General features: G+C 48.1%; 1 protein-coding gene across 7 annotated transcripts in view; it reads right to left on the reverse strand.

The window, feature by feature from the left end:
• ADAMTS9 (ADAM metallopeptidase with thrombospondin type 1 motif 9) overlaps positions 1–16,475 on the reverse strand; it is a 76,411-nt gene extending 59,936 nt beyond the window's left edge. For 4 of the 7 annotated variants that reach the window (XR_014618724.1, XM_084292627.1, XM_084292626.1 and 1 more), the window contains exons 1-7: positions 16,105–16,475; positions 15,569–15,990; positions 14,043–14,202; positions 1,737–2,023; positions 743–826; positions 519–640; positions 101–141 (exon numbers count right to left, since the gene is read on the reverse strand). Coding sequence is in view for 6 of the 7 variants with exons in the window: in XM_084292627.1 (XP_084148753.1) it covers positions 101–141; positions 519–640; positions 743–826; positions 1,737–2,023; positions 14,043–14,202; positions 15,569–15,990; positions 16,105–16,198 (1,210 nt within the window). In the remaining variant the exon portion in view is untranslated. Of the gene's footprint in view, positions 1–100; positions 142–518; positions 641–742; positions 827–1,736; positions 2,024–2,176; positions 2,389–12,602; positions 12,737–14,042; positions 14,203–15,568 lie in introns of those variants that run through there. The other 3 variants (XM_084292625.1, XM_084292630.1, XM_084292629.1) reach the window with 3 other exon arrangements.
• Between the last annotated feature and the right edge of the window lie 1,204 nt (positions 16,476–17,679).

Below are 17,679 nucleotides of genomic sequence, written 5' to 3' on the forward strand. Positions count from 1 at the left end.
AAGGAAGCGTCACCCATAGTTTAGCACAGGCAACTAACATTGTCACTACAAAAAAAAAAAAAAAAAAGTTTTTAAATGACAAAGAAAAGGTTTTCCTTACCCAGAGTATCACACTTGTCGTGCGCTCTACAAATGTCCTGTCTGAAAGCAGAACAGACCTGACATGTTAGTTTTCAGTGCAGCAGTGAGATGAAGTACAAGCACAATAACAAAAACATCCACAAGCACTTCTTGCTCCTTCACTGGGCCTTCTCGTGCTGCTTTGCCACATTGCCCAGTCAGAGCCCGACCCAACCAGGGGGTTTCACACATGTTGATACCCTGGGCAGTCCTGAACCCAAGTCATCTACTGCCATGCGGGACACGTTATCCCAGTTCTGCTTGTAGTTACACTACTTCAACAACTGCATGTGATTATACCCACATCAAACTGAATGTTTCGCACAGCTACAGATGTTACGTGCTCACAGCCTCTGACACACGACTGGCCATGGTCTTCATGAGAACATCCACCATACCTGGTGACAAGGACGGCTGTGTCGTGCTGAAGGTGACTTCCTTCGGGGTGGTTCTGGGATTGCTGCCACTGGCAGAAGTTTTTTAATGTTGTCTGGGCATTGTAAGATATTGCAGGACCATCCTAAAAAGCAATACACATAAAAGCAGGTATTTAGTTATTCATCTCAAGGCTTGCTACAAATGTCACTGTCAAACAGATGGAGAAGAAAAACACTTCCTTTACCTGTTCGTTATGTATCACGACCAATTTCACAATAACAATATTAATTAAATTTCCAATGCTTGGGTCTTTGTAGATAGAAGCCACCTGTTTTAAGAAGAAACAGAATTATTCAAGGAAACAAATAAGACAACACTTGCATATTTTTCATTTTGCAACCTTTTTTCTCCTGAGCCCCTCTTCTGCCCTGCTCTGTGCTCTGATGCTACCTGGCCCTGTATGTACCCACGAACTCACTGCACACCTTGCAGAGACCTCCTGCCAGCAGCACGACATTATATGGAACAAGCCACTGATATTGCAGATACCCAACGTTTCCCTTTGCTTTACCACATCACCAAATTACAGGATCATTCTGCTCCAACACCCAATGACCGCTGACCATGACTGTCAAGAGCAGCTTATTCTCTCAAGTGCCTCATTTTGACACGGACAATTTTAGACCACAATATCCAGGGTGCTTCTGCACTCAAACAGGATGAGAATCCCTGCAATGACATGACCAGGTTGGATGCTCCCTTCCAGTCACCATGTATCCATAGAGCTGCCTGTCCAGGGATTGCCCAACTGCATCCTACTACCAGCAGCTACTAAAATGCTTGTCCTCAGCCTGGAAAGCCAGCCCTAGCACTGTTCTGAGGACCAAAGTGATCGCCATCTCTTTCTCCTTTAACAGCAAGGGAAGCCACGCAAGCGCATAACCTACTAGCATCCATCCCTAGGAAGGCTCAGTCCTCAAAGCACATTTTTAATTTAGCTGCTATTTGATGTGAGCCTAAAAAAGGAGTACAATCTGTAGGTTAAAGGGAGAGGTGTGGGAAGGGTTAGGAAATGTGATTGGTCTGGGAAGGAAGAAGACTCCAAGTGATGCTTTCCAGCCAAGCTCTACCAAACTTTACATTACACCCAGCTGCGGCAAACTGATGGTATTCACATGGCAGAAAAGAAGTTCTTTGGCCACCAGGGGTGAACCCACTCCCCACAGCTGCATACTCACTATTGACATCAACGTTAAGACATAGTGCTGTAGATTGGCTCCATGGTAGGCGACCATCCTGCTGTCAGCCACCACCATCACTTCCACAAACCGAGGGTAGGAGAGAAACCGCTTTGTTCTTCTGTGGCTCTTCTTTTCGCTGATAGTCCCGGTCTTGTTGCTATCCGCAGAAAATGAATTCACTTCCAGGCTGTGCTTTAACATCTCCACGTCGGATAATATGCTGCTGTCTACCCACTGCTTTCTCCAGTGTTTCCGCTTGTTCTTTTTGTGACTATGTTCATGATCTACAATTAAAAAGCAGACACATAAAGTACATTCTGGAGTGAGTAGAGTTAATATCCCAAGCATCATGTCAAAATACCTATTGACTTCAACCAAGATGTAGTAGGCTTGCTCTAAACAGATAAACAAAAGAGAAGCTTTGTGTGGAAGCCTACCACATAATCCAATGTCTTTAATTCTTAAAGACTGAAGCCAATGACACTTCGGGTAAGGGCTCTCCAGCTTTAGGAACATCCCGTGGCCGTGCAGGAGGCCCCAAGCAGGAGGCTGCAGCGGCTCCGCTCGCCCCAAGCCCGGTGAGGGTAATTAGCCAACGCGGTGGCAGCGTGAGGATTCTGGGCACGTCCAAGGTGGCCAGGAAACCGCAGGAAACAAAGGTCCAAATCCTGTATTTCTAACTCAGGCATGAAGGACAGCAGGATTTGGCCTTCATAGTGAAGCAATTATATATGATTTATTTCTGTCTCTAACAATAACATGGCTGGGCTTCAATTCCCCCCCTCCCTTTATTATTCTGTGCTACAGGAATGGTAAAGGTCATCTAATAGCCAGCTGCCACTGGCTAAAGAATAGAATTCAGGAAGTTTCACATATACTGCTTTTGATATTCAATTAGGCCAAACATAAAAGCAGCCTGAAAATATACTCCATGCTGACACAAAGACGGCAAAGCGAAGAGGGAGAACAGGCAAATAAAACATATGGAACGTGTACAATTAAGATTTACCATCTGATTAGTATGTAATTATAGCATTATTTAAATATAAGAGCAAAATCAGTCTTATTTGATGCCACTTAATTTTTAATCATTTCATCATAGGAAGTTGCTAATTGAATGTGATTCATCCACGAGAGTCTGTTCGCTTCTGCATTTAATATAAAGCCAGATCTGAACTACTCATCTAAGACTCCAGGCTACAACCCTCACGGTCTTTGTAGCTTTAGTTTAATTTAGTCATGCTGGTGAAAAATATCACATTTCCTTATCTGACCCAGTGAGTAGGTTAGAGGAAGCATAATATTAGGGAACAAAGGAATATTCAATGCTCAAACAAGATTTAAACGATAAGAAACTTCTTAGCTATTTCTCATGTGTGGTTTCCTCCTAGGATATTTGGTAATAATTTCCAAAAAAAGAAATATGAAATATATTCTCTAACATCAAGGCAGGCAAAGGGGTTGGCCAGCATCTAGCCATCTGAAAAATACAGTTTTTCCCCCACATGTACATAGGCAATGGATTATTTAAGAATTAAATTCCATTTATTCTGCACTACCTAAGCCCTGTGAATTCCCCTTTCTTGATACAGTCCAGACCACCTTAATACAGCGGAGAGTCCACAGTTATTTGAGTAAGAATTCGAGAAAGCCAATGGCATTTGTGGTTATAATTGGATTGCCCTAGTTCCTCTGCACTAATCAATGCCGTTGTGCTGGCAAGGTTGTGCTCTCATGCTGGCACGGCTTCGTGGGCAACCGTGACATTATCCCGACTTGTGCAGTGCCAGTCAGCGCAGGGAGCCAACCGTGCATACAAATAACTTAAAGGTGAGAAGACGACCAGACGGTGGAGAAAGTGCTAACCTCAGCCCTCCACCCAGTCCCCCGCATGCTATGGGGCTCCTCTCTGCACCCTTGGCTGGTCACTTAAATTTCCATATTAAATTACTGACTTCCAGAGGGATCGGCCACTCGAGGAAAAACACACTGAGAGATGCTCAACAAGGGGGCTGCAGCGAGGCTGGAGGTAGGGCTGCCATGTGAAGGATTGTGAAAGAGGGAAGTGTGAAGGATTCTTTGAAGTGACACCCATTACATTGTAGGTACTTAAATTAATTTTTATTTACCAGGCTTGTGTTGCTCAGGAAAAACAGGAAAAAACACCTTTTTTTTCCCTGTTACACAGGTCTCACGGTACTTCCTCTCTCCAACACACAGCTCATCCCTTCAAAGCCCAACATATTTTTTCCCACGTATGAAGTCACTCCAACACTTACAGCATGATATCTGGACACCGGTCACGCACAGTATGTTTGCCAACCTAGTTACTGTAAAACCAAGCTCAAGCGAGTGGGGATACATTTCATGTCAAGCCCCTCCTGGACTTTGATAGTAGTGAGCTGTTATCTTCACACATCTTGCGTGTAACTACACTCAGAGATGGTGCACATTCACCTGTAAAAGATTAAACACTAATGGCAGTGTACTGCTCTCAACCCATGCATGAAAACTCCCACCAGCCTTGCTGGGAGTCGCACCCAGGGACTGCCAGCACTCTGCTGTTGCTCTCTCTCACACTGTGTTACGATGGCCACAACACAACAGAAACACTTTTACTCAATGGTGTGTCCTACTCCTACTGCAGTTTAATTAAACACAAGTGAAAAACTCACATCATACAAGAAAACTGTAGTCTTATACCACCAGCTTCCATTGCAACACAGAACACCAAAAAAGGGTGTGATATTTTTCCACATGCTTTTGCATTTTTTTTCCCCCCCTATCATGTTAATATATTAACAGAAATCAGGAAACAAAATGGTCTGCTTGGCAAGCTCTCAATCTCTGCAAATGACCTGAAAAACATCTACCTACAAACGGCAATAATTGGATGGGTTTAAGTACCAAAACATTTTCCTTAATTTGCAGAAAAAACAAAACCCCAACGAGTAGACAAACACTTCAAAACCACGCAAGCTGCAGATCAATAATTCAAGTACTAGGCTAATCTATGCACTGATTCAACAGTTAATATTCATTTATGAGATGGCTAAAAGGCTGCTGGAGTAATGCCCGTTTTATTGCTTGCTTTACTAAGACAATACATGGTAGTCATACCATCTCTAGACAGGTGCATGATCTCTCTTTTTTTTGTTTGTTTATTTGGTTTATTTTTTATTTTTCAGTTTATTTTTTGCTACGTGAAACTTAAAAAAGAGGTCTGATCCTGTGATATTCACTGTGACAGGGATATTCCTTCCCTGATGGCATCTTCCAACACATGCTGCTCGTGCTTGCTTAAGATGCCTGAGCCCTGAGCCCATTGAGCTGATTTATGGACGAATCCTGGTGATTAATGGAGTATCCCAAGGGAGAATCAGGCCCTCCACGAGCACTTTGCATGCATGAAAGGGTGACAGGGCAGAGCCAGGGACTGCTTTTGAAATAGTAGCTATTGTTATGCTAAAACCAAAAATTAAAAGAAAGGGCGATCGCTTATCCCAACAGTTCTAATCCTTTCCATTTCTGCATTAACTTGTCCTTGGAATAGAAAGCAATTTGCACAATTAAATAAGACATGTGACAATGAAAGCAATTCCAGTTCAGCTCCAAGTTCATGAGAGCTGTACATAGCAGGGGAAAAATAAAAGGAGAAAAAGCAGGAGAGGGAAAAAAATGTCTATTTCTAGAGCTAATAACATTAATGACCTCTCCCTGCTAGAAAAGGAGCATGGTCCTTTCAAATCAGCTTACTCTTGTGAGTTTTCTGAGCCTGTGACCTAGAATTTTTAACACGAAGTTTGCTACCCTGTGACTGGCCCAGAACACTCCTAGAACTGCTCTGATCCAGCCCTGCAGATGATAACACCCTAGTTTGGGAGTTAATTATTTATTGCACACCTTCATAAAGCAGATCAAAATTCAATGGAGCTCCCTGAGGGCAGCATGTGCCCTGTCTCCCCTGGCTCCAGCACAACCACAACAGCAAACCCTGCCCCGATGCCTTGGTACAAGCTCTGGCTACAGTCAGCTTGCCCAAATTTGCTGCCTGTAGCATTTACAGCTGCTGAAGCAGCTGCCACCCCTGGAAAGGAGATGCAAGAGGCAAAACTGATTTTCTGCATGCAGAGGTCAAGAGCGGATGACATCCAACCATGCTCTTCTTGCCAAGAAATGGGATGGAAACTGCCTCCTTGTGAGGTCCCCCACAGGTCCTGAACTGGACCAAGGGACTTTTCTAGCCCTGGGTCTGCAATATAAGTAGGAGCTCCATTTTCATTCTATATCAATACATTATATATCTCTATCTATAGATTTATCTACAAATACATCTCAGATGAATTTATAGGTGGACAAACGCTCATTTCTGTTACCATGGGCACGTTGCTGGAGGCAGGAAGCCCACACTTACACCAGCACAACCCAGAGCAGAACACCCTTTGCTGCTGGCCACTTGTCGCTCTGGATTGCCCCTTGGCTTTGCATCCAGAGCTGCTGTCACCAGCAGAAAAGGAAAATATCTTTTACTGGTAGAGGTGAGATTAATGACCTGTACCAGGAGAGAAATGAAGGGTCCGGGTCAGCCAGGATCCACAGAGAAGGGCACTCTGCACTAAGGGTGAAAATGAAAATTTCCTTGACTTTTCTAATCCTCAAACCAGAAAGTGGTCAAATGCAAATTAATATGAACCACATAACTGCCAGAAATCAACCGGAGTTTCAAACTTTATGAGCGAGAGCTAGACAAAACCACATGAATCAAACTTTTATGGCTGGAACTAATGAAAATGCAGTAAAATATCAGACCTTTCATAGGTGCCATTATTAGAGCGATGAAGGAGGGAAGCTTTAATTTTCCACATTCATAGTTCCCTTCAATTAGGAAATAACCTTGGAACAGAAGAGCTCCCTCTGAGCCTCTTCCAGAAGAATCAAAATATTGACCTTCAAAACTAAGTTTTTTCTTTGCTGTTAAGAGAAACGTTTGCTTGCTACACAAGCATACCTGCTTGCTAATTTCCTTCCCCTCCTTCCCTTTGAATTTCACACTTACACTACTAAGTGGCTTCCTAGGTGCCCGACTGGAGCCAAGCCAAGCTCCTTGGAAGGGCCCGTGCCCAGGAGCACCTGGGGCTGCAGTCAGTGCCCGCTTCCAGCCCACAGCACGCAATTTGAAAGACCATCAAGCAATGGAGCAGTCCCATAAGCTGTTTCGATGAAGCACCGGTGATGGCAGAAGGAGCAGCCCCATCTCCCTTCACCCTCCGCATCTTCATCCTTGGAGGTGTCAGGGCTCAATGAGGCAGAACTGAGCCAAGGCTGGCTGTGCAGCGCTGCCAAGTCCTGCTCAAACCAAGCAGGATGCTGACTGAGGTGAAGTCCAGGCATCCTCCAAAGGGCATTTCTGCAAGTCTGGGATCCTACTCATCTCCCAGATGCCCTCTGTCTTCTCTCCTCTCAGTGTCCCCTTGAGCTCACAGCCGTCCTGAACTTCTCCATCGCTATGGCTCTTAGCTCCAAAGATGCATCAATTATGCTCCTCTCCCCACAAAAATTCATGCCTTTTCTACAAAACCCTCAACTTCAACTGCCCAGCACATGAAAACTTTTCCTAGCTCCTCACCATGTGAAAGAGCAGCCCCTCCAGCCCACCCTCAGCCCTGCTAAGGGACCACACGCTGCAGAGGAGGCCAGGAGACTTCAGCAGAGATGCTGAACCCACCTCCACCTCTCAGCTGGATCCTGCCTTTTGTCCTACTGCTTGAACCAGACAGCTTGAGAACCACGGGCTTGCAGTTAGCACCAATCAACTTCCCGTTGAAAGAAAAATATTCGCTGTTTTTACACCATCTGAGCACCAAAGACCACACGTACTCTAGACATTTCCTTTCCCAATGATGCATGAGAGGATGCATTCCAGCTTTAAAGAACTTTTCTCTGCCTAAGGTAAAAACTTGTATGTGAAAGCAATCAATTTTGCACAGCAGACAGAAACTAGATTAATGAACAAAACAATAAATTGCCTTTTTAAGGCACATGCGAGTTACGTATGTGGGGGAAAATGGTTCAAGATTGTCTTACAGACAAAATAATTAAATAACTGCATCTCACAACTGCAAGGCACAAAAGCATCATTGAACTGATAGAGAATTGGTTTACAGGATGGCTGACAAAGTTACAGTGCTGAAAATCACCTGTACCAGTTCCATAACCCACAGGTTTGGAAGGAAAAATAAACCGACCCTGCAAAATGACTAGAAAAAAAAAAAACAAACAAACATTGAAAAATACTCTTAGAAATCACCCTGACACTAAGCCCAGTGTTTTATCAGTGAGAAGACACTTATCTCAGCCAGTCTGTGGGTCAGACCAGTACATACCACAGCCCCAGAAACACAACCAGTGGCATTTCAGCCTGCCAGGAGACCAGTCATGGCCAGTGATGCCACACCAGAAGAGCTGAATGAATGAGACCACAAGCAGACCATTAGAGAAGAGACTCTCCTGCATCACTCTGAATAAACATTTCCTGTTTGGTGGCTGCAGCAGCAAAACAAAGATTTCAAAGCTGCCTTTGCCAGGCTTAAGAGGTTGAAACAAAGCCATGGTGACTGACAACTCATTTACACCTATTACAATGGTTGTTGCAAAAACGACTTGGTGCAAAGATGTTTTCTTGTTTTGATTTACCAAGTCAGTACAGCTTTGTGATTCATGCAGGCAGCAGAGACCCCACAGCAGTAATTAATTACACATCGTGGATGTTGCCACTTTGAACACGCACAATACACGACGTTTTCCGTCTCCAGCATCCTCCAAAACCTGCCTGAATGATGCTACTGTATCTGGGAAGGTGACAAACACATGGAAAGCCTACAGCACATCAACACAGCGGGACCAAACGTCACTTCAGACAGCCAGATCAGTCATTCACTAAGGACATGGCTTCTCCAGTGGACTGACACCCTAGGCAGACCATGTTCCCGTGGTCACAAACACTCCACCACTGAGAAAACTATTGCTAGCTTTATGACCTGCCCCTAATTTTGCATCAGGAGAGGAGCAACCTAGTATTGTATGCTTGCCCTGGAGACGACAGGATCATTAGGATGCCAGCATGTTATTCACACATGTCCAGCAATACCCCAGACTGAAGTTGTTTTCCACACCAACTGGAAACAACACCGAGACCACCACGCATCTTTGTGCTGGCGCTCTGTAAAAGATGAAAGGAAATATCTCACCAGAAAGAGAGAAACTTTCTCTAAATATAACTCCATTCATTTACCACATCTAAAACCAAAACTCACTCAATAATAATTTGTTTAGTCCCAGTGTTGGTCTTTAACCATTACAGAATTAACCTTTCTTGCCAGGTGGATCTTTGACATATTTTCAGTGCTGAGAGTCACAACAAAACACATGCACCTTGCTTCCAACACTCAGAAATTTTCACACAAAACCGCAATTATGGGATCTGCATCAGTGTAGGTAATCCAATTTTTTAAACCAAAGTCTGCCTAAAAACTTACTTCACTTGCCAACACCACAGCGAGATAACACAAACATTGCAGCCCTATCCCTTTCCCAAGTCAGTATGGGAAAAGCTCGTGTCGGACATCCCAGGCCCATCTGATCAGTACTAGTTGGCTGTTGCTGCACTATTACCTCAATGGGAGGCCAGAAATAGAATTAATTACATTAGCATACAGGATCCGTGACGTAACTCTCTCATTTGCTGTTTTCGGGAGGGAAGGAAACCTGAAATAATTACTCGCTGGCTATAAATTACAACCCGCTTCCTTACAATGAAAAACTTTTCTGAGGGAAAGAACGAAGTCAATGCATTACCCTGAAGCCAAAAGCAAAGCTGACAGCTTAAACAGACTTCTGAAAGAGCTCAAGGATCACTCAACCTGGAAGCAAAGGCTTAGGAAAACCTCCCCGCAGCTCTTCTGCAGCCCCACAGTTACGTGAGACCCAGCAGTACAGAGATTGCCTGAAGACCTGCCTGGAAACCAGACACCTACAACACAAAATACCACCGGATTAAAGACTTGAAAACCAAAACAAGAACATGGTTGGAGGCAAGACAAACAGTCCAAAAGAAATAACAAAAAATGTGAAGCAGCTTTACCCAACAGCGTGATGCAAAGCATCCAGGGCTTCATGACTCAGAGGAGTGTCAACATTGAGTCCCGTGGCAAAGGCATTCAAAGTTTGTGCCTCAAAACTTCTGAAAAATCATTATATAATGCAAATAAATGGTCTGTAGAACGGGTATGAGATTTTCTACCCCTGTTCTCCACTGGTGCTGTTTCGAACTGTGGGCGCGCACCTCAGAGTTGAGCATGGACAGGACCAAGAGCTCACAGCAAGAGACAGTGTTATATGGAAAGGGACAAAGCCAGGCGTTAGCCACGGCATCCAACTCCCACTACATCCCTCTTGGGTCCCTCCGGTCACAGCACAAGCGGCACAGTTACAAACCCACATCCTTGCACCCTCCACCAGGCCACCTCTTCCCATCACATGGGGACGCGGTGGCAGGACCACCTGCTTGCGGCACAGATCCACTGCTGCCTTCCCACACAGCTGGGTGGCACAGGAGAGAGACAACAACCACCTCCAGGGCTGAGCGGGCAGGTGCTAATTAGCACATGGGAACAGGATTGCAATCGTGGAGCTGGCAGCACCAGGCACCGGATTGCTCAAGACACAGGGCAGCACCCCTCTGCTCTGGTGACTTCCCAGCACCGTGCTCAGTGGTAAAAGTTGTTAAAGTTACTACGAAAGGGTAATCTATTACGAATTACTCATTAATGCAACTAGGAAATTAGTGACATATTACTGATTATGCCTGTGTCACGCTAGCTCAGCCACAGGACCTGGTTCCCACTGCCAATTTGTCTTGTGCCTATTACAGCCACTTTCCCAACACTACTCACACACACTGAGCTTCTTTTCCACCTCCTTGCTCAAACAAGTACATGGGCCGTGACTTTTCAGAGCTGTCATGCCTGCTGCAGGAGCCAGAGAGCAAGGTGCTGCCTCCTGAGCTATAACACCTTGCAGCTAAATGCCCAGATGCAAATCTGAGCCCCTTCTGCACTCATGCAAATAAAACACTGCAAGAGCGAGGAAGGCCGGGAGCTGGGCACCCCTCTGCAAGACCAAACCTTGGGGGTTTCACGCGGAATCCAATGGGAAGGTCTCATCAGGCTGCTCCTGGCAGGAGGTCAGGCCAGCCTCCCGACAGCATCCACATCACCCCAGGATGCAGCTCCGTGCCTTTTATCATCCCAGTCAGATGGTTCCTCTGCAGGGCTCAGGAAAGCCCTGCTCTCCAGCTACGCAATGAGCAACTTCCTCCGCTTTCTTTTTTAGGAGCTGAATATCTTTTCTCTTCCTCCTCCACCTCAAAAGAACAGATATTAATAATATGGATCGGAAGAGCTTGCTATCGTGAAGCAATGGGTGGTAGCGGCGCTGCACCTAGTGACATCACGCAGGCTGCCTGGCCAAGTCTTCATCCCGTCAGGGCTATTCAGTAAAACACAGCTAATTATTCCACCAGATCCTCGGCCAGATGACAAATTGATTCACGGTAGTAACTAAAAGAAGGGAAGGAGGAGAAATTGCACCATTTCCTATGCCTGAAACTACATTACCCGTTGCCCCAAGGAAAACTTTTGACAAAAGTTTTTATTGCAGCTGTTGAACTATACACCAGACGGCTGAAGTGCACTGCCAGGAGACCCCAGTGGTGTGCTACACAAGTTTATATGCAGAGCACAGCTTGCATTTGAGATCCATCAGCATCCAGAGGAGAAAGATTTTTTTTTTCCAAAACATCTGCAGTGTCTTGTGTATAGGGTACCTAAATAATTATCAGAAACTGCTAATTAAAAGTTAACAAAAATCAAGCACCTGTTTCTCCGCGTTGACCTGATGATGCTGAAAACTAAAAGCAATGCAAGGGAGGCTGCTGGAAATGAAAGCTTTTACTCTATCAGTCAGCTCACAAGGGACACTTTTTCTGAATTCCACCAGAAGTCTATAATTACATCATCACGGCAAGGGCACACAGTATGCCGCTTATTAATCATTTCCAGGAAGAACACTATCAGAAGGCAATTCTTAATAGCACCACTGCCTGGCAAGGCGCTCTCCCTTGCTCACTGCAGGGTGGGTACTTAAGACTTCCCTCGCGTGAATTTCCCCTTTGAGCAAATTAAGATCTCTGCCAGGAAAAGCCTGCAATGCAAACGCACCTTTTCACACGTTGCTCTGACAAAAGGCTGGGTTCACACAATGCCCTACAGCGATACCAAACTCTCACAAAACCTTTCTTCTCTGCTAGAAGTGACAGACACTAGAGCTTGTGTTTTCCCCCCTGCTCCCTGTATCCCATGAGATAGATACCTTCTTGCTACCAGCCACTGTCTACTCTACACTTGCTCCTTAAATGAAGTGACCAAGACTCGTCCACCACACACGTATAACCAAAGCAGCATTCCCTTTCAGGAACAGGGACAACAGTACAAGGGGAGGAAGAGATGGAGGGAAAGCAAGGTGATCATGGCCACCTGGAACCTACTCCTGCATTTGAGAGGCAAGACTCCTCCTTCCACTACAGGACAGAGCTGAAAACAGATAAAGAAAACAAAGACAAGCAAGAGGCAAAGTTTGCTGGAAAAGAGAGGAACATGGGTACATGTATGTTATACCATTTATTGAATATTATTATCATGAATCATGATCCAGAAGAATAATGGAAGCTACAAGACAAATGGGGTGAAATACAATGGACTACACAGAGTCAAGTCCACAAACGATTGTCAGAGCCCTCCCAGCTACCTTTGGTTCAATGAGTCCTGTGATCTGCTGCTCCATTCCTCCAAGGGCTACTGATGAATTGTGCCAGATTCCGGGTTTCTTTCCAACTGTTCTGAGTCTCCTGCATCTGATCTCAAAGAAGGGAGCAGAAACAGCTGGAAGAGAGAAACCAGAATGGCATAGTCCAGCAGCAACCCTTGGAAGAACAGACAAAAACAGCCTTGTGAGAGGCACCATGGTCCCCCAGCACACACGTTTGTATGTGGACGCATATCCACACGTCTTCTAGGAGAAGAAGCACGTTCCTAGTGCATCAGCTCTACACTGTCACAAAGCACCAGAGCTTCTGACTTAGCTGAACCACCGACAGCTCAACAGCATGGCCACGATCCACAGTCACGGGTGCCAAATGAGTCACACGTGCTAAATGCAGGCCAAGTTTGGCACCACACTTCTCCTCCGGTGGTACTCTTACTCCCCAAGCAGCTCCACCTGCTCTGCAGCACGTGGGCAGCTCTCAGCCCACGCAAGGGAAGGCAGTCAAGGCCTACTCTGTTTAGGCTCTAAAGCTCCTGTGGATCTAGCTTCAGGCCAAAGGAAGAGGGAGAAACAGCAGGTGAAACAGGAGACCAAAGGAGCGAGCTTCTTCAGAGGGAACTTGGGTATTTGCTGCCAAAGGAGAGGATTAGTTGTGAAAATCAGGAAGTCAACGAGGCAGGGAGCAGCAGGAGGCCACTGCAGATAATAGGGACAGTAGGAGCAAGGCTATTGCTCACCAAGGCACATGAAGGGGAGATGAAAAGGCTTGTGCTCTTTCATATGTGCAAAGACTAGAAAGAGGGAGCGAAGAGGTCAGGAGACGGTGCTGGTGGAGGAAGGGCCATAAGGAGAAAAAGAGCCTTTGAAAGTGAACCATGGAAAAGTGATTAATAAGGGCAGAACTGCCAGGGTTGGTGTCAGTACCTTCTCATTTCCACTAGAAAGAAACAAGACGTTGCAGCTTGTGCTAAGATCTGGGGAGGGAGGACCAGGGGCACAGCGAGACCAAGACAGAAGGATGTCATTAAAAGGACAGAAACAGAATTTCAGACAGAGAGTAAATCAGATTAGGATGGTTAGGAATTACGTGGAGGTGGGGACAGAAAGCAAGTTTAAAGGCTCATGGGATATTTACAGTGAGACAGCCCAGATGATCTCCTGCCAGGAGGGATGAAATGGAAACCATAACATTTTTCCTGACCACAACTTCCTTGTAACTGATTACTAGAAAGCACAGGCGCATCACGTCTCTCCAGGACAGCAGTACCACTGTGAGCCTCTTCCTAACACACACCGTACCACTTCTAAAAGGATCCTCGACTTCACATCCTTTCTGCCCTACATCAACCTGGCGACTTTTTACTGCAAATTTGCTCCATTTTACAAGGGCCAAGTCATTAAGAGCAGAAACAAAATGAGTACCTGGAGTATCACAGGTCTGCCTGTCCCCTGAAGAGTTGGTTGGAGGTGTCCGGTGTCGGTAGACTAGGTGTGGTTTATTGTGCTCTTCCTCATATTCCTGTTCAAGCGATAGCAGCGGCTCCACAAAATAGTCCCCATCATCAGACTTGAACGTGCCTAGCTGAGAGGGACCGGAGAAGGGCAGGCAGTCAGCTTTGGGCAGTGATGAGCCCCAGAGCAGGACTACCCAAAGCAAGCATGAAAGGAGGGTCTGCAGCAATCCCATGAAGACAAGGCTGGAGCTCCAGCTCCCACCACATGGATCACACCCCCACCAGGCTGCACTGCTTCCTGCAGCTGTCCTGATGAAACTTATGGAAAGCAAGCTACTAATTTGTAGGAGGGAGCGTGGCAGAGGGATGCCTGCCAGATTGTACGCCAGTGACCATGCCACTCCTGCCCAAGGGGACACGGTGCTGCAGGGCACGTCAACACAGCCCCACCACATTGTGCTGCTTTTCATAAAGCAGCTCTCCCTGAAACAGGCTTTCAATTCACCCATGAGGATCCAAGGGAGGTATCCAGCCAGTGTAGCCCCTGCTTATGAAAAGACACCAATGCTCCTAGTTGCACCTAAGTACGAATGCGATTTGGTAGGTTTAAAAAAAAAAAAAAAAAAAAAAAAAAAAGGAAAGAAAAAGAAAAGTACAGCCAGGACAAAAAGCATCCCGTGGCCATCCTAGGCTGGGAAGCAGGGCTGGCAGCAGGGATGTGCTGCTGGGAGGAAGGCCTGCCCAGCCACACACATGTGCTAGCTTGGCTCAGCCCCCAGCCTGCCCCGTGGGGCAGCACTGCTGCACCGGGATGGATCCTAGGGGTGAAGGGCTGCGTGGGTTCATGCACCCAGAATAACCCCTGGTCCAGGCAGGGGTCAGCAGGGACCTCCCAGAGGGGCACCTGGGACAAGCACATCCCTTCCTGTGCATCACTGGTAGCCTGGGGTGCAAGGATGCTGGAGGGGTCAGGGACCAGCACTGCTGGGGAGCTTCTGCCCATCCTTCTGCCAACATCCCCAGGTGCAGAAGGACACCAGGACAGGCTGCAAGGAAGCCTGTGTTCCTCTCTCCTCGGGTCATGCCCTTGTCCCGAGCTGCAGGAAGGCTTTGGGGTCAGCACTGCCGGCTCCCCCAGCCACCCTTTCCCAGACCCCAGCAGCACCCCGTGCAGCAGGACGGTGCCCTCCCCGCTCTCCCTACACCCGACCATCACCTCCCTCCCTCGCGGGGTGCCGCTGGGGGGCACTTTTGCCCCAAAACCCGCGGAGCTGGCTGTCCTCACCCCATCCCCTGACCCCGACGGGCTACAGAAAAAATGGGACCGGGCGAAACCCCAGCGCGGGGCGAGCGAGCCGCCCCCATCCCGCAGCCCCAGCCGGGGGCGGGGGCAAGGGGCCGGCCCCATCCTTTCCTAAACCACCCTCCCTCCCCCTGCTCCTCCTCCTCCTCCTCGCTTCCGCCGCGGCGGGGCCGTGCAGGGGCTTCTCTTACCATCCCGGAGCAGAGGCTGATGACGGCGGTGTGCCGGGGCCGGGAGTTGACGTGCCCCCGGTAGAAGCAGTGCTTCACGTCGGTGTCCGCCGCCTCGGCGTACAGGCGCCGCTGCTCGGCGGAGGGCTCGCCCAGGAGGCTGACGGTGAAGAGGGGGGCGATGAAGGCCGAGCTGGCCGTCAGGTTGAAGAGGAACTGCTGCCCGAAGGCGGAGAGCCTGTAGTGAGCCTTAGGGGAGGACGAGGAGGATGAGGAGGAGGAGGAGGAGGAGGAAGCAGCAGCCGCCGTCCAGGCGTCGGGGGCAGCGCCGGCGCTCCGCCGCCTCCTCCTGAAGTGGACATCGGTGGGGAAGGGCTCGCCGAACTCGTCCACGCGGGTAGGGGTCACGATGTCGTACTCGCTCAGCTTCTCCAGCAGCTTGGCTAAAAGGCAACGGAGGCACAGACCCCTGAGCGCCTCGCCCCTTAGCCCCCAGGGCCGGCAGCCCAGCATCCCACCCCGTGCCCTCCCACCCCCAAATCCCCGCTGCCCCGTACCTTGCCTGGGGTGCAGCTTCTGCCTCCTCGCTGCCGTCCTCAAGCCGTCGATGAAGAGCGTGCTGAGTGCCAGCGCCAGCGGCGCAAGATGCATGGTGCTGAGCGCTGTCCTCAAGAGGAGCGCAGCCTTCCCCCTGCGGCGGTCGGGCTCTTCTCGTCCTCTTTTTTTTTTTTTTTTTCCTCTCCCTTTAGTTTATTTTTTATTTTTTTTTTTTTCTTGCCCCCCCCCACCGCCGCCCCCCGGTGCGCTGCCGGAGCCGGGCGGCGTTAGGGGCGGGCGGGCCGGCGGGGCGCGGGGCTTTTGGGGCCGCGCATGGGGCCGGGACCGCCGGGCCGGGCCGGGGGAACCGGCCGCCTGCCTGCCTGCTGCTTCTCCCTCCCTCCCTCCCTTCCTTTCCTCCTCTCCCCCCGTCGGGCTGGTGGACGGGGCGCTCCCGGGAGCCAATTTAAGGGGGCGGGCTCCATAGATCAAGCAAGGAGAAAAGAGCCCGCCCTGGACAGCCCTTCCTCCTCCCACCCCCACGCCCCCTCTTTCCCCTCTCCAACATGTCACTTTCTTTCATTCCCGAGGAACGCCGGAATCGCAGGGTTTCGCCGAGAAAAGCCCTCACCGCGGCTCCGAGCCTGGACGGGGCGGGCGGGGGGCTCGGGGGGCAGGGAGAACCTCATCGCCCCCCCCCCCCCCGGGAGCTAAGAGGGCTTTTCTTACCCAACTTGGCCTTTTTCTTTCTTTTTCTTTTTTTTTTTTTAAAGACAGCTCAAAGAAGCGGACACGGAGAAGCCCACGTGTGGCACTTTTTATAGCATTCGGTGTCTCCTGCGTTTCGCAGATACGAAGCACTTGAAGCAACTTGGGGCAGGGTTATTTTTACGCCGGGCAGTTTTCAGCACCCTGTGGGAAAAGAGAGATTATTTCCTTATCTAAGGCGGTTGGTGTCTTGTTTTACAATTTGGAAAATTTCCATAAAAAATTAAGACATCCTTTAGAGCTAAGTGCCACTCAACATTGTTTTCTGCCCTTTGTCAAACCTGTGTAGTTTTTTTCCCCTGGATGGGGAAGGATGCTATGAAACTTAAAGTCTATAGCAAGGCAAAAGAAAAGAGATGGTTGAGAGCTTGACTTGCTCTTCCACAGAAAATGTCATTTTTTTAAATTTTTTTTTACTTCACTCAGTTCTGGGACAAAGAGCAGCAACACCAGTACGTCCTGCAGAAAGGGAATTTACTTTAAGATAATAAGTTCAGAATTCACTTCTAGACAAAACAGCATCTCCTGGCTCTTCTAAACTAACTGCTGAAGCTCTACAAATCGCAAACATTAGTGGTAAATTATTTATTCTATACAATGAATGCAGAAGCCCATGTAAGCAGATCATCATCCACAAAGCCATCGTCTGTAGCTGCTGGACAAGGAGGGCTCCTCGGCAGCCCCACAACTGAGCACAGTACAGGATCTCCACATTGGTGGAGACCCGCATGAGCACATCCCAAGGGCACCCTATAATGGCACATAACCTCCCAATATGCCTCCGTTATGCCTCTGCTTATAAACCATATTTAATTTAAGTCTAGGCT

This window comes from Netta rufina (genome assembly GCF_964035555.1).
Source record: "Netta rufina genome assembly, chromosome: 10".
NCBI classification, from domain to species: domain Eukaryota; kingdom Metazoa; phylum Chordata; class Aves; order Anseriformes; family Anatidae; genus Netta; species Netta rufina.